This window comes from Strix aluco, chromosome 3 (assembly GCF_031877795.1).
Source record: "Strix aluco isolate bStrAlu1 chromosome 3, bStrAlu1.hap1, whole genome shotgun sequence".
NCBI classification, from domain to species: Eukaryota; Metazoa; Chordata; class Aves; order Strigiformes; family Strigidae; genus Strix; species Strix aluco.
In genome coordinates this window covers 39,804,562-39,820,292 of record NC_133933.1, presented here as the reverse complement: position 1 = coordinate 39,820,292, position 15,731 = coordinate 39,804,562, and the positions used below count along the sequence as shown (strand labels likewise).

At 51.6% G+C, this 15,731-nt stretch overlaps 1 protein-coding gene across 5 annotated transcripts in view; it reads left to right on the top strand.

Moving 5' to 3' along the window:
• ABCC10 (ATP binding cassette subfamily C member 10) overlaps positions 1-15,731 on the top strand; it is a 23,094-nt gene extending 7,363 nt beyond the window's left edge. For 3 of the 5 annotated variants that reach the window (XM_074818227.1, XM_074818228.1, XM_074818226.1), the window contains exons 2-22: positions 41-237; positions 1,173-2,541; positions 3,807-4,034; positions 4,240-4,396; positions 4,985-5,124; positions 5,588-5,667; positions 5,815-5,986; positions 6,617-6,715; positions 6,926-7,115; positions 7,502-7,579; positions 7,969-8,160; positions 8,582-8,717; positions 9,071-9,266; positions 10,041-10,384; positions 10,544-10,713; positions 11,018-11,178; positions 11,601-11,854; positions 12,178-12,323; positions 12,790-12,887; positions 13,087-13,199; positions 15,222-15,731. In XM_074818227.1, coding sequence (XP_074674328.1) covers positions 77-237; positions 1,173-2,541; positions 3,807-4,034; positions 4,240-4,396; positions 4,985-5,124; positions 5,588-5,667; positions 5,815-5,986; positions 6,617-6,715; positions 6,926-7,115; positions 7,502-7,579; positions 7,969-8,160; positions 8,582-8,717; positions 9,071-9,266; positions 10,041-10,384; positions 10,544-10,713; positions 11,018-11,178; positions 11,601-11,854; positions 12,178-12,323; positions 12,790-12,887; positions 13,087-13,199; positions 15,222-15,357 — 4,620 coding nt within the window. In that variant the 5' untranslated portion in view covers positions 41-76 and the 3' untranslated portion in view covers positions 15,358-15,731. Of the gene's footprint in view, positions 1-40; positions 238-1,172; positions 2,542-3,383; positions 3,458-3,806; positions 4,035-4,239; positions 4,397-4,984; positions 5,125-5,587; positions 5,668-5,814; positions 5,987-6,616; positions 6,716-6,925; positions 7,116-7,501; positions 7,580-7,968; positions 8,161-8,581; positions 8,718-9,070; positions 9,267-10,040; positions 10,385-10,543; positions 10,714-11,017; positions 11,179-11,600; positions 11,855-12,177; positions 12,324-12,789; positions 12,888-13,086; positions 13,200-15,221 lie in introns of those variants that run through there. The other 2 variants (XR_012622457.1, XM_074818229.1) reach the window with 2 other exon arrangements.

The following is a 15,731-nucleotide window of genomic DNA, read 5'->3' as shown; positions in this document are numbered from 1 at the left end:
TCATTTTGTACCTCATGCTGTTTTTTCTTTTCTACCCTAGGAGCTTCTGTCTCTCACATTGAATTCCCAGCAAAGGATGGAGAACATCCTGGCTGGTTTGTGTGGGACCAGCCCAGAAGATCCACTCCCTGTGTGGGTTCATGGCAGCGTTGGCCATTGCTTTAATCAGCTGACATTAAATGTGATTCCTCATGTGATCCTTGCAGTGGTCAGTGCCTGCTTCCTTGGCACTCCAAGGTATGACAACTAACTTGTCTAGCTCTTGTTTATTATGCAGGACTGGAGGTGGGGTAGAAAGGCTGGAAATTAGATCACCCTATAATGTGCTAAATATGTAATTAGAGAAGGACACAATATTACAATGCTAATATATTTGTCATCATCCGTCCTAAATCAGAGTACAGTGTACAGCTCTGGTCCCTCCACTGCAGAAAAGAATCCAGAAGGAATAGAGAAGGTAGCATAAAATCACAGAAAATAATTCAAAAGAATTTCAGTGAATGGGGATTGGGAAAACTGGGAGTCTTCTGGGAGAGGATGTAAATCCAAGGTGTCATGGAAGATGTATATAAGGTAATAAGGGGTTCAGAGAAACCAAAAATTGTTTTTCTGTTTACCCCCTTCTGAAATTCATAAACATGGCGATGTTCACTGATACTGAAAGGCCACAAATGATAATGAATCAAGTAGTAATGAAATATTTTGTTGGGCAATACATTATGGAGTTTACATACACAGCATCACTGAAATCAACAGTGATAATGTTTCTAGACAAAATACCACGAAGTCAAAAGAAATCAAGGATCAGAGATGTGACCCAGAGAATTTTATCATCCAGAACTTCTGTTAAAGAGGTTAAATATACTTTTGTTTTGTTAATCCTCAAGGATTGGAGTCTGATTTGACCACAGAATATGGCAGTTTGCAAACAAATTTCTGTAGAGAAATGCTGTTTGGTAGCATCTGAATCTCTGGTATTGATCAGGTACTGGGCTATATTGACCTGATGTGGTACAGCAATGCCTACAGTCTGAGAAAGTTACAAATCTAAGGAGGTGAATCCATGATGTTAAGTAAGAGTGAATAGATAAAGGGGGGAAGAGGAGAGGAAGAATAGAGATGTGGTGAAATTTCAACTGTAAATTTTTTCTCTGCTCTTTCTTCCACTCCAGATCTGGCTCCAGGGTGCCTTGCAGGCCAGGCTGGGGGTGCAGAATCACCTCCTCCTTCATACTTGCTGGCCTATTCCTTGCCGATACCATCCCAGCCACCATTTTTCAGCAGGAGCTGGGCCCTGTGTACCTGGAATTGCTGGCCAATGGCACTGGTGCCCTGACATGGCTCACGCACGGCCTCGCTCTTCTCATGCTCTTCAGGTCCATTCACAGCTCTACCAGGGGCCCGGTGGCCCTGGCTCTCCTCGCTCTCTTACCCCTGCCTTCCCTCATCATCACGCTGGTGTGGTACTACCAAAGTGGGACGGCTTGGTCCCCTGCCCACCCTGCTGCCTCCTCCAGGTTCGCCATTCTCTGTCTGCAGCTGGCCTCTCTGCTTGTGTATGTGATCGCCTGCCTCTTCCCCACCGCTGGCAGGCAAGACTTCCTCTCCATCAATCACTCCTGGCAAGACGACCAGCTTGTCTCAGAGCCAGGGATCCCAGTGCCTGATCAGCAGAGAGTAGCGGAAGATGGTGAGAGCTGGCTCTCACGCTTCTTTTATGTTTGGATGAACCCTCTTATGAAATGTGGCTATCAATGGAAGCTGAACAAGCCACAGGATGTCTATGTGCTTCCTCGAAAGCTCCAGGCTGCCAGGGTCTGTGATCGGTTCTACTCTTGCTGGCAGAAGAAGGCAGCTCTGCACCAAGTAGAGGAGGAGACAGTGTCTCTTACTAGCCCAATCATTGCTGGAGGTGATGGGAGTAGTGATGCCCCGGACAGCTTGCACCGTGCCCAGGAGGCTGTGCGACTCTTCTCAGTCCTTCATGCAGCCTTTGGGCTTCGTTTCTACTCTCTTGGACTTCTCAAGCTGGCCGGCAACCTGCTGGGTTTCTCGGGTCCTCTGCTTCTGAACCTGCTGGTGAACTTCATGGAGTCACGACAAGAGCCCCTGAGCCATGGGGTGCTCTATGCCCTCGGGCTCTTTGCTGGCTCCTTTCTGGGCGCTCTCTTGCGGAACCAGTTCAGCTATGAGGTGAACAAGGTGATGCTGATGGTGCGGGCCGCCGTCATCTCTGCCATCTACCGCAAGGCTCTGCGTGTCAGCAGCACCAGCCTTACCCGCTTCACCGTGGGGGAAATTGTCAACTTCATGAGCACAGACGCTAGCAGGTTGGTCAACTTCTGCCTCAGCTTCCACGAGGTATGGAGCCTGCCTTTCCAGTTTGCCATTACCCTCTACCTCCTCTACGAGCAAGTGGGGGTAGCCTTTCTGGGAGGCTTGGCCCTGGCACTGCTGCTTGTGCCCATCAACAAGGTCATAGCAAACCGCATCATGATGAACAACAAGGAGATGCTGAAACACAAAGACACACGGGTCAAGGTGAGGGGCAGCTGGTGGCTCTCTTGAGTTTGTTGCTGTATTTTCTCCCCGTTTCCCCCTAGAACATTGGCTTTTTGGCCACTTGTCATGATCCAAAGCAGATTAATTTAATCACAGCTGTTGAGAAAAATGCTGGAGGGGGTGCGCACACACACACACACACACGTTTGACTCAAAAGTGTTTCAGGGTGATGCAGTTTCACCACCCACAAGATAGTGAACCTCTAATGCTTGTCTTGCCCTTTGGGCTAATTCAGGTTTCCTTGCAGGTTTCTGTGTGTAGTAGTTAAGGTTTTGCTTCCTCTAGAGATATTTCATTCAGAGGTGCTTCCATCCTATTGCTCCACTAGTGCTGTCAATGTTGAGGTGGAGTCTGAAGAAAGGCAGTGATCACAGACACAGTGGTTTTCTATTGCTTCAGGCTTGGCACCCCCAGTCATCTTTTCCACAGCTTCTTGCATATTTGCAGTGCCATCTCTTTCCTCGCCACATGTCAGACATTTGATTCCCACCTTTTAGCCTTGTATCTCTGATGTGAGGGGACAGCACTTTCACTCGCCATTTCCATCATGCTTTGGAAGCATGAAACATAAGTCAACTCCATGTCAAAACTGTTGGGAGCTTTAAAAATACTTCTCCCAAGAGAAGGTGCATCTAGTTGTATGGGGTGTGTTGAATTTTCTCCAACTATTGTAAGACTGGTTTGCTGAGTGAAACCTCTCTTGTTAGTTTTCTTTCATGTCGGACACAGACACATCTCAGCTTGTTCTGCACATGCTGACCTGAGAGCAGAAATGAGAGGACAGTGTGCTGCAGGGACACCTGAGCTGCTGGATGTGAGCCAGCCAGGCTCTGGGTACAGACTGGCTGTGTCATGGCAGCACCGGGCCGGAGAGTCGGGTGTTATTATCTCAAGGTCAGGCTCTAGTAGGTAAATGGCATCCAGGCTGGAGCTAGTAATTCCACACATCCCTTCACCTGTGTTGCACATCCTTCACTAGGGAAGTAGTGTAATATTTTTGCCTTTTCCTGAGCTGAACACAGCAGGGGTGGCTGAGGAAGCTGGTGGAATGAGTGAGAGCAAAGTTCCCAGTAGCTGCCACTTGAGTTTATGTCTTTGTTAGCAATAAATGGTTCCTGCTATCTGTAGCCTGGCCCTTAGCAGGAGGCAACTGCAAACCTGGCCCCAGCCCAGATGCCTAGCTGGCATTTCATGCATTAGGCAGGCACTGGTTGCTCTATGTGCTTTTCCTCTTTGCTTGCAGCTAATGACAGAGTTCCTGTGTGGCATTCGTGTGATCAAGTTTTATGCCTGGGAGAAGCACCTCAGCACCAGGATAAATGCCTGCCGGGCTAAAGAGCTGCAGAAGTTACGAGCCATCAAGTACTTGGATGCTGTGTGCGTGTATCTGTGGGCAGCACTGCCTGTTGTTGTCTCCATTGCCATCTTCATCACCTATGTCCTGTTGGGTCACCAGCTCACTGCCACGAAGGTGAGTAGGTAGTAGGGAGAGCTCCAACCTTGTCTCGTGCAGAGGACAATCTATGATGGGTCTGCAGTCATGAGGCATCTCCTCTGGGAAATAAACCCAACCTGTGTCTCCTCACAGCTCTTCAGGCTCTCACTAGTGAAGTTGTTTGGAGGATATGCAAGGGAGGTGCTGCCTCCAGCTCATGGTCGTTTCCTTACCCATGCAGGTGTTCACAGCATTGGCCCTTGTTGGGATGCTTATTCTCCCCCTCAACAGCTTCCCATGGGTGTTGAATGGGACCTTGGAAGCCAAAGTTTCCCTGGATCGAATCCAGCGTTTCCTTGAACTCGTGGACCAGGACCTGGAAGCTTATTATGCCCTAGGTAATGGTGAAGGGTGCTGCTGGGCTTGGGCCCTGGGCAGGGGGCATTCAGAGTGGAGGCCTGAGGCCCAGGGGCAGTACTGGAGGGCAGCTGGCTGTCACTTCATGATTCAAGACATTCGGTTGTCAGAGGCAGAGTAAAGGCACTTCATTTCTGTGGAAAAGGGGAGACAAGGCTATAACATTTCTCTTTACCAGCTGTAGGCCATTGCTTGTCCTTACAGAACCCTGCCATTTGTGACACTTTAGAAGAAGCTTTTTGCCTTTTGCCAGCTCCCTGACATTCTTTTTACCTTCAACAGTAATAAAACCAGGTTATCCTTACAGTGTCTCCCTGACAGCTGGCAGGTCACCATGTGTGTCTGGTGGGAATTGGAGACAGGAGGGTTTTAGGAAGGGAGGTATAAGTTTAAGGGTAAGTCAGCAGGCAAATGTCTCATTCTGTGGTTGGGTCAAGGGCATCATGGCGGTGCCCTGTCTGTGGTCTCATCTATTTTGGAGCAAAGCTGATAGTATTTGTGATGCCAGGTGCCTTTCATTTTCTGGCCTTCTCATAGCATTGCAATGCTGTGCTGCTTTTCTCTTGCAGATAGCCCTTCAGGTACTGCTGCTGCCGTGGAGATGCAATGTGCAGCCTTCTCATGGGCACCAGTTGAGGAGGAAAGCACCAGGCAGCCCTTATCCACAGGCACTCTGCAACTGCACGTTGAGAACCTGTCAGTGAGGAAGGTGAGCAAGGATGCAGAGAAGAATGGCACTAGAGAAGCCAAATAATGGAGCAGAAGTGGCATGTTTTCCTGGTCTTAGGAGCCGTGCATCAAATTCATTTGTTTGTCAAGAGGCACAGGACACATTACATCTCTCAGAGCTGAAGGGTGCTGGAGGAGATCCAGGCATGGCTTACAGAAAAGAGATGAACCAGCTCCCTCTGCTTTCTACCACTGCTGCGGGAGAGGACTGGGCAGGGAATACAGCTCGGCTCCAGAGTTAACACTCCTTGCAGGCTTATGTCCTGCCCTATCAGGAGTCTGGTTTGCCCAACATCTGCACCCAGCTCTGCTGCTGAACCTGTGAGATAGTCCTAGTTTAAGACAGCAGTCAGCTTTCTTACAGGCTACACATGGCTCAAAAAATGTGTATGAGCCACCCTGTATTAGCGCATCACGTTGCTCTTTTTCATTTCCCTTTGCAGGGGATGCTCCTGGGGGTTGTTGGGAAGGTCGGCTCTGGCAAAAGCTCTCTGCTTGCAGCCATCACTGGAGAGCTTATTAAGTAAGTAGTCTAAAGACTTTCCATGCCTGGTCCCTCCATGCCACAGCAGGCAGGGACTATCCAGTGGTATCTCTGTTTGTAGACCATTTTGATTTGCCAAGAGTCCTCCTTTGTTGCCCTTTCCACCCACTTCTGGTGTGCTTGCAGACAAGGAGGACGAGTGTATGTTTGTGACCTGGAGCAAGGATTTGGTCTGGCCACACAGGAGCCTTGGATACAGTTTACCACTGTCCGTGAGAACATCCTTTTTGGGCGGGAATATGACGCCAGGCTGTACGAGGAGGTGGTGGAGGCCTGTGCCCTCTCCGAGGACCTGAACGTGAGTGCCTAAACTTTAAATGTGACTGGGCCTTCTTGACCAGTTTTTGCATCCAGCCTGAGCCTCAGTGGGAGCAGTCCTCATTCTTTCAGGCTATAGACTGCTTTTCCAATGTCCCAATCACACAGCGCTGCTCTGATTACAATCCCAGACCATGCCTGGCCCCACAGTTCTTTAAGGCGTGAAGTCACTCTGGTAGCACTTTGGATGGTTTCTGCTGCTGCTGAGCCAAAAGCTCTTGATCCTGAGGAAAGGAGATGTTCTTGCAAAGCTGATGACTACTGTTTTTTTCAGGCAGAACCTATCAGCAGCTGATGCTTTTTTGGATCAGAAGGATCTTCCCTGGGTTCTGGAAGGTCTGAGTCTGTGGTCCTCGTATTAGTAATACACATATTCTAGGTTTGAGGCTTATGGCTGTATTAGCCAGTAAACCTGGCTGTTATATATGGTAGGAATCTAGCCAAGCTTGCCAGTTGTCTGCAGAACCAGTGTATAGACTGTTGCATTGTTTAATTTTTGGTAAGGTGTCACCCTAAGGACGCCAGAGGCAGGAGAGGGACCCCAGTGTTCTGGTTTTGGGTCCCCAGTAGTTTCTTGTCCCTTCTAAATGGATTTTCTTGGATGTTTCAGATTTTACCAGCAGGTGACCAGACAGAGGTGGGTGAAAATGGTGTGACACTCAGTGGGGGACAGAAGGCTCGAATAGCACTTGCCAGAGCCGTTTACCAGGTAAATAGCAAAGAAGTCATGCTGTGGGAGATTGTGCCCAGTGCCAAGTCAGATGTAAAGAAGCTGTACAATGTGCTTGTCTTAAACCGCATCATGCTGGCCTAAAGGTGCTGGCAGTGTGCCACACAGCAGCACTTGCACTTTTCTCTACAGTACTGCCTGCTCCGGCAGGGCCACCAGCTGTACCCCTGTCTTTTGTCTCCCTCTCAGGAGAAAGAGCTTTACCTCCTTGATGATCCCCTGGCTGCTGTTGATGCAGATGTAGCCAACCATCTTATGCAGAAATGCATTCTTGGAGTTCTCAAACACAAGACCAGGATCCTTTGCACCCACAGAACAGAGTTTTTGGAGAAGGCTGATGCCTTGTTGTTGATAGACAATGGCACAATAGTTAAGACAGGTATGCTGGCTGTCTTCTCAGGCATTCCTTTGTGCCTGTGTGCCAGTCTTGGAATGGCTTGAGCAAAGATGGATATAAGGGAGTAGGATTAACTAGTAGGGAACCCAGTGATAAAGAGCTTGAGGACACTGCATGAGGGCAAAGATGGGGTGGAAGGGAATGTGCAGATGCACAGATGAAACAGGACACCCCCAGAGGTGGGGAGCTGATAAGGCAGAAGTCCATAGCAGGTTGTATGGAGCAGGGCCTTCAAGGGTGCATGTGCTGTGAGAGAAAATAGGGAATGTTATGAGAGAACAAAACTGGGCCATTTCATGCAGGAGGCAGTGAGTAGCTTGCATCTGTTCCTCACAGACTCTGAAGCATTTGCACATCTCTTTTCGCAGGCACACCAGCTGATATCTTGCCACTTGTGGAAGCCTTCCCCAAGTTCAAGCATATGGACAAGAGGCAGAAGGATAAAGGTCTATACCTGGCAAGCTCAAGGGTGGCTGGGGACAGCCCAGCTGCCCACCCAGACAGAACCTGTACTTGATGGCTGCTGGCTTTAGAGCAGATCTCCCACCACCTTGCTCTGCTGTGGCAGTGCTGATTTGTGGATAGTGTGTGCACAGAGGGAGAGGAGGCCCATGTATTGTTGGGTGTTGATCTGGAGCAGTATTTGGATTTGTTGTTCCACTGTGGTCCAGCTTTGGATGAAGGTCTGCCAGGATTGGTGCACCTGTCTTGAAAGAGGAGAGAGGAGGGAAGAAAAGTCTCCCTCATAGCCTAGTCTTGCTTTGTTCACAGCAAGGAGCGGCTGCAGGAGGAGCTTACGTCATACTGACCTTTGATTTTGCTTCCATTCCCACAGCCCCTGATGAACAGGGTCAAGAAGAGGCCATAGAGACAGAGGCAGATGAATCAACACAAAACAATTATCTCATCCACAAGGAGGAAGAGAAGAAAGAAGGGGCAGTGGCTTTTCAGGTGTACAAGGCATATTGGATGGCAGTGGGCAGCTGCTTGGCGTTATCCATCCTCTTCTCACTGCTCCTGATGCAAGGTAAGGCAGTGGCCCAGCAGCACATCTCTTAGACTTTCTTCTCTCATTCCCGGGTTGTGTGGAGTCCAGGGAAGAAAAGAGGCCAGGGGTTTAATCACTCTCCCTGCAGCAGGAAGACCCCTTTTCTCTTCCTCAAACTAAAGTAGCACAGTTGGGGAGGTGGCACATGTGGGAACAGGATCTGGTGTCTCACTGCTGCAGTTGCGTCTGCTGCTCTAACAGTGCCCTGTCACTGCTGCAGCTCAAGGCTGTTCCCTTGCTCCTGCTCTACTACTAACGGTGGAGAATGAAGGCAGGGGAGGACTAGACTGGGCAGTGAGACAGTAACAGAAGTTGTGCAGCAGCTTCCCCTCCAGCTTTTCTGCTTATTTGATGATTGGAAGGCTGAATCCCTCTTTATGCAGTCTGTCTTTCTCTGTAGCATCCAGAAATATCTCAGATTGGTGGTTGTCACACTGGATCTCCAGCATATCCCAGACAGCAAATACCTCAGTGATGGTCTGCTCAACTTCCCCGCCTTCCCCGGAGCTGCTTCTCTTCTCCGTTGTTGGGCTTGTGTAAGTGAGTCTGGTCAAGAGATGCCAAAGATAGATGGAAACACACTCCCATTTTGCCCTTAAGGACATTTCCTGTGAAGATAAAGTGACCACCCCGCTGCAGGGGATCTGTGTGGCTGCTTTGAGAATGAAAGAGACTCGAAAACTCTGACCTGATGAGGTGCCTGAAGGGCTTCTGCCTGGGGCTGACGAAAGACCTCTAGCTGCACAGTAATTGGAGTGCTTGTCCCAGCATGCAGGTGGTTTCTCACAGAAGTATCAGGTCAAAGTATCCCAGGTTCTCATGACCTGCCTGTGAGTTACTGTCATGGAGACCTTGGCAGATTCATAATCTTCCTCCTTCTGTGTTCCAGCTCCCCCATTCAAGCTCTGGACACCACCCCAGTCCCTTCCAATGGCTCACTGGATGTGAATTTCTACCTGATAGTTTATGGGAGCATTGCAGGGGCCAACTCCCTCTTCACCATTCTTCGGGCCTTCCTGTTTGCTTACGGTACTATCTGTGCCGCCACTGTCATTCACAACCGACTGCTTCAGAGGGCTCTGAAGGTAATGGTCAGAAAGTCCAGGGCAGGCTGGGTCTCCTGCAAGTCACTCTGCCTTGATGTTCCTCTCATAGTTGGGAGCACGGGTTTGGGAGGTGGATTAGGGTTTCTGCTGGTATTAGCTGATGAGCTCCCCATAGGGTTGTATTCAAAAAGGGCTGCACCACAGCCAGCACAAGGAGCCAATGAGCTGGCATTCAGAATGTGTCCTGTGAGGCTTGTTCCGTTCCATGGAGGGGCATTCCATGGCTGCCACCTGCATCTGTTCACTCATTAGGTTTAGATATATAGCCAAGGTGAGGGCCAATTGAATCGAAGTAGCTTTTGCAGAATCATGAGCTCAAATTCAGATGAGATTGGAAGCGGTCATTAAGCAAGATTCAGGGCTGATGCTGGCATGTGCCAGTTAACTTTCTTTAGGATTTGGACTTTCTTGGGTCCTCAGGCTAGAATTAGGATTAGAGGATTGGAAGATAGGATTAGAGGCTAGGATTGTCTCACTGGCTACTGGTTGACCAGTATGGGATCTGAGTGACTGCTGTCTTGGTAGCTGTCTGCCATTTGCCACAGAAGGGCTCCTTCCTTTTACCATGTGAACTGCATGAGTTTTTTGGCTGAGAGTGGATGCTGGCTTTGGAATTTGAGACTTCTTCAGCTGAGGAAAGGAAGCGGGCTGTGGGTTATCTGCTCCCCTTGGTGCTGCTCTCCTGGGCATTGTTCTGTGGCTAGATATCACTGCAGCTGACGGGCTCTTATTTTCTGGTTCCCTTGTCGCCAGGCCACAGTCACCTTCTTTGACACCACACCAACAGGCCGGATCCTGAACCGCTTCTCCTCAGACCTGTACTGCGTGGATGACAGCCTGCCATTTATCCTCAACATCTTCCTGGCCAACATGTACGGGCTACTGGGCATGCTGGTGATAATCACCTATGGCCTCCCTTGGATTGGTCTGGTCTTACTCCCTCTGGCTGCCCTCTACTTCTCCATCCAGCGCTATTACCGGCGCACGTCCCGGGAGCTCAAGCGCCTTTATAGTGTCACCCTGTCTCCTATTTACACTCACTTCTCAGAGACCCTCTCGGGACTGAGCAGCATCAGAGCCATGCGGGCAACACAAAGGTGAGTGGAAGGAAAGAGCACCCAGAGAGACAGAGCTTTGACTTTATAGACCAGGGCCTTCCTGATGTGGGGCTGGTTATAGGGTGGCAGGAATGCCCCTGGTCTGGGGCAGCAGGAACAGAGGTTGAGTGGAGCAAATCTCTGTTGTGCACCTGCCAGGTTTGAGTTGGAGAATCAGCTGCGCCTGGAGCAGAACCAGCGCTGCCTCTTTGCCAGCAATACAGCGATGCAGTGGCTGGACATCCGCTTGCAGATGATTGGGGTCGCTGTGGTTACTGCTATTGCAGGAATTGCCATCATCCAGCACCAGAAGCAACTGGGAAATCCAGGTAGGCTGCCAGGGCTTGTTCTATGCCCACCGCTAGGCTGTGGCCCAGGGGTTCCTCCTCTCCTGGCCCAGAGCTGCACATCTTCCTACACTGGGGCAAGATCCAGAGCTTCTGCCTCTTGTCCCTCTACAAGTCACCCACAGTATAGTGCTTCAGCTCCTGTCCCTCTTCCTGTGTGTCCCCATCCTCAAGTGGGATCCCAGACTCCAGAGTGCTGTCTTCTCCCTTGTTTCTTTGTCCTGCTACCAAGATCCTGTCTCCTTCCCTGCCAGTAACATTCTTTCTTATGCTTTTGTCCTCGCAGGACTTGTGGGCCTGGCGCTCTCATATGCCCTGTCTGTCACAAACCTGCTCTCAGGCCTCATTTCCAGCTTCACTCTGACAGAGACCATGATGGTGAGTGTGGAGCGGACAGAGGAATACACCACAGACATCCCCACGGAGCCCCAGGATAAACTGGTCCAGGTAGAAGCTCAAATATGTTCTCAGGGACTGGCTCATCTTCTGGCTCTGTGCCCTGCACTTGCCTCCTGGGGAGATCACAGGGTTCCGGTGAGTGGGCGGAAGGCCCTCACCCACAGAATCCACCTTGATTGTTCATCCTTTACCAGTACAGCCCCTGGGGGGAATGAATCTCTGGCAGGAGTTGGTGAAGGTTGGAATGACGGGAAGGGGTAGGAGAGCAGAACGGGTGCTAGGTCCAAGCTGTGAGACAAAACCAAGCCTAGGAGGGGTCCTGCAGAGTTGGAGCTGGGCTGTGCGTTGGATCTGCTCAGGAGCCAAGCAATCATCCGAAGGGATGGATGGGGCTTGGCCTGTGGGGCGGTGAAACTGAAGATGACAGTGGGTCGTGGTCATACCTCGTCTCACCTGGGTGTCCCTTTTAGGTTGCTGCTGACTGGCCAAGCCAGGGGCTTGTGGAGTTCCAGCAAGTAGTCCTGGCCTACAGAGCGGGCTTGCCTAATGCACTTGATGGTGTGAGCTTCACCGTTTACCCCGGGGAGAAGGTGGGGATTGTGGGTCGCACAGGATCTGGAAAATCCACCCTTTTCTTGGCCCTTTTCCGCATGCTGGAGCTGAAATCAGGCCGGATTCTCCTGGATGGTGTTGACAGCCAGCTGGTGGGCTTGGAGGAGCTGAGGTATGAAGGGCTGAGCAGAGTGGTGGGTAGCTGACAGGGCCTGGAGGCTGAGAGCTCTCAGTGGTTGGATGCCAAAAGGAAGAGTGAAGAGCAAAGGACTTACTGTCGTGGCACCCTCTAGTCTGATTGTGGCAGCTTCTTATGAGTTGTGCTGTTGTTCCTGAACAGCTGTACTAAGGAAACCAGGCTGAATATGTGACCCATGTCTCTGTGCCTCTAAGATACGCAGCAAGCCATGACACCCCACCCCAGAAAAAAAAAAAAAAGCCTTTGCTTTTCTGCAGGACCCACCCCATGAGCCCTCAGCTCTCGTTTGCTTGCAGATCTAGGCTGGCCATCATCCCCCAGGATCCGTTTTTGTTCAGTGGCTCAATTCGAGAGAACCTGGACCCCCAGGGAAAACGGACAGATGCTGAGCTCCACGAGGTGCTAGAGCAGTGCCACCTGCAGGATGCTGTTACTCAGATGGGTGAGTCTGAACCCAGTGAGAAGGAGCTGGTGAGCCCTGGTACTGGGAGGAGGGAGAAGGTCCCAGTCAGGGAGCTGAGGAAAAGGGGCCAGGTGGATACAGTAGGGAATTGGTTCGGTGAGGCCACACTAGGACCAGCATGGGAACAGGTCAGTGAGACCCGGTGGCATTCCCTCAGATTTAGTGGCAAGGGACTGGCAGGTGATGGATTGGGTGGCAGGATCTTGCTGATGAGACCAGCCCCAGTGGGTGTTTGAGCAGATCCTGAGAGATAAGCCAGCCCCTAGTTCTAGGGGAGCATGTGCTGGATGTGGCTTGCGTCCAAGCGGAAGGGGTCTGGTTCCCAAGGCCTGGGCCTGAGGGGGATTGGGATTTTGAGTGCTGCTGGGAAAACCCCAGACTGGGGGAGCTGTCTGGGGCCCTGTGCAGAGCCTGGTGGGGTGACCGCTGAGCTTAACCCCTGCAGGTGGATTGGACAGCGAGCTGGGAGAGAGGGGAAAGAGTCTATCCCTGGGCCAGAGACAGCTGGTGTGTCTGGCAAGAGCCCTCCTGACGCAGGCCAAGGTGAGTGCCCTGCCTCCATTGGAGCGAGGGGGAGGACGAGCTGTTGATGGCTGTGTTGGGACAGCAGGACAGAGCACTCCAGAGTTGGGGGTGTGATGGGAACAGACGGCCTGTGCCACCTTCTTGGGCTGTCTCCAGGCAGGGACTGGGGTCTTCCCTGTGGTGCTGGGGAGCTCCCTTCACTCTCTGTCCCTGGCAGGTGCTGTGCATCGATGAGGCCACAGCCAGCGTGGATCAGAAGACAGACCAGCTGCTGCAGCAGACCATCCGCCAGCGCTTCGCTGACAAAACTGTTTTGACAATTGCTCACAGGTATGGAGGAAGCAGCGCTCTGCGCCTAAATTCATCCTACTGCTCACAGGTAGGGCTGGACCTGGGCCTTGAGCTGAGCAGGGAGGTCTGTGTGATGAGGCTTTTCAAGTGCAAAAGGCTGACCTTGCCTATTTGCCTTTTCTGCTTTATTAACCTCTGGGTGCTGGGAACAACTGGATGTGAAAACGTTGTACCCAGAAACTGGGGGAGAGCAAAGGGCTAAACGCTACACCGTATGGCAAATGGCTCTTCCTGGGCACCGCTTAGTGGGACCGGGGGAGTGAATTGGACCCTCTGTCAAGTTAGGGCAAGAGCAATGGAGAACTATCCTACAGAAAGTAGCAGCGTGGAGATGGAGGAGGAGTGGGTGTCTCTGGCTCAGTAGAGGGCACTGCAGGACAGCCAGCAGCTGAGGGCTGCAGCCAGCTCCTGGCCGGGGGAGGCAGAACACTGGGTAGCTCTGTTTTCCAAAAACTTGAGGTTTGGTCCCAGCCTGCACCCGATGCCAGCAAGCTAGACCTCCCAGGCAGGACAGGGCAACAGTGCTTGCCCTACAGTTGAGAGGTTTAGTGTAGGAGTACGGGCAGTAGATGGTTACGGGCAGAGGGAGGAGGGAAAAACATGAATGCTGTGGACACTGAGAAGGGACAGGTTAGCATTAGGCAGTGCTCCCACTCTTGCCAAGTGGAGGAGAATTTGGAGGAGGGTTAGGCACTTGCATGGAGCGTGTTTTCAAAGCACAAAGGTTACCACAAAAATAAATTAGCAGGTGGCAGGGGCTGGTGTCCTGCTGCACAGAAGTGGGAGTGACAGATGACAGTCAGGGTGGGCTGGGCCTAGCAAGTGAATCAAGTGAGTCTTGTTTAATACATCAGAAAGGAGGAAGCCAGGAGGGGTGTGAAGGGACTGTGGTTCCTACACTGGGGATATTATGTATAAATAGAGTAGAAAGGTGAGGGCACTGTGGGCTGAGGTGTGTGTTTGGGTTGCGTAGGGCGAGGCCACCTCTGATGGACTAGTAATTGGAGAGGAGAACCAGCAGAGGAGGGAGTGGCAGAACGCAAGGCAGCAAGACTGAGCTGAAGATGGCCTCAACCCTTCTTCCACTGTGATGAAGGGAGGTGGGGGAGAACATTAAGGAGGGAGAGGTGGTGATGGGGCTGTTTTGTACCCATGGTTCTTCCATGCCATTCAGCTTCAGGTGAACCATTAATTGGATGGGTGAAATCTAGGATGGGAAGTGACTCAGTACTTGTCCCTTGCCCTTCCAGGTCACTCCCAGTGCAGCAGCCTGGCACTCTTGGGGATGAATGTGTAACCAGAGTCCTGAACTCCATAACTCTTTTTACCTGTTCAAATCCTCTGCAGTGTCTTCCCTGGACTTGCAGCTTTGTAGGGCTGTAGTTTTTCACTGAACAGTACACGGCTGTGCAAAGGCATTCCTGCTGTCCTGTCTTCCCTCCCCAGGGTCAGAGGTTGCTGCCCTGCTCGCAGTCTGGGCAGAACTGAAGGCCTACATGTGCTGCGGGTGCTATGGTTGGCAGTCTGGCAACTGCAAATCCCCTGGTGGTGGCAGCATAAGCAATGATGCCAGACTGCTGGGGATAGCAGCTGGTGCACAAGTCCATTTCTGCTGCCCCCAGGAGGTGGCAGTTGAGGAAATGTAGGGGCAAACAGAAGCAACTCAGTAACTCTCCTGTGGGAACAGAGACATCTTGTGCAAGCCCAGAATCAGTCGTGCCCTGAGCTCTCCCTCCACAGAGCTTCCCTCTGCGCTCCTGGTGCCCTGCCATGTGTAGCAACTGGAAGGCATCGCTGCGCTCTCCTGAGAGGTGGTGCGTTTCAGCAGTGTGCAGAGGATCTCTGAGGAGCTGGACTGCAGTGTGCCCGAGGGTACGAGGAGTTGCTCCACAGATCCTGATGTTGGGCATGTCTTGAGGCACCCCTTGACAGCAGGGGAAGCAGTATCCAGGGTTTCTCCTCAGATCCACCAACATGTGTCCTGGCGTTTGCTGTCCACAGGCTGAACACCATCTTGGACTCAGACCGCGTGCTGGTGATGCAAGCTGGGAAAGTGGCAGAGCTGGATTCACCCACCCGCCTAAGCCAGAAAGATGGCTCCTTGTTCCAGCGCCTCCTGCACAGCGGGCAGCAGTGACACCCTCCCGGGCTGAGCCCAGGCAGCCCTCCTGGCTCTGTGCCTGGCTTTCCTCTCGCCTCAGACATCAGCCCTGTCCCTGCAGGGCCAGGATCTGCTGCAGTGAGGGAAGGGGTTATTCCTGCCTGCAGACAGCGATTGTGGGTCCTCAGGGACGGGAGCATGGCACTGCAGCCTTTCCTTTAGTAGGGAAGATGGGACCTGGTGTTTAGGGCCATGCAAGCCTGGCTGGTGGGATACTGCTCCCCTCCAGGGCTCCCCTTTGAGATTGCAGAGGAATTTTCTGTTCACTGAAAAATCAGTGACTCCTAGTCTGAGACTTAGTCTCACATGTGTAATTTAAAATAAAGTGGAAACATCCTTGTGAAGCTCCA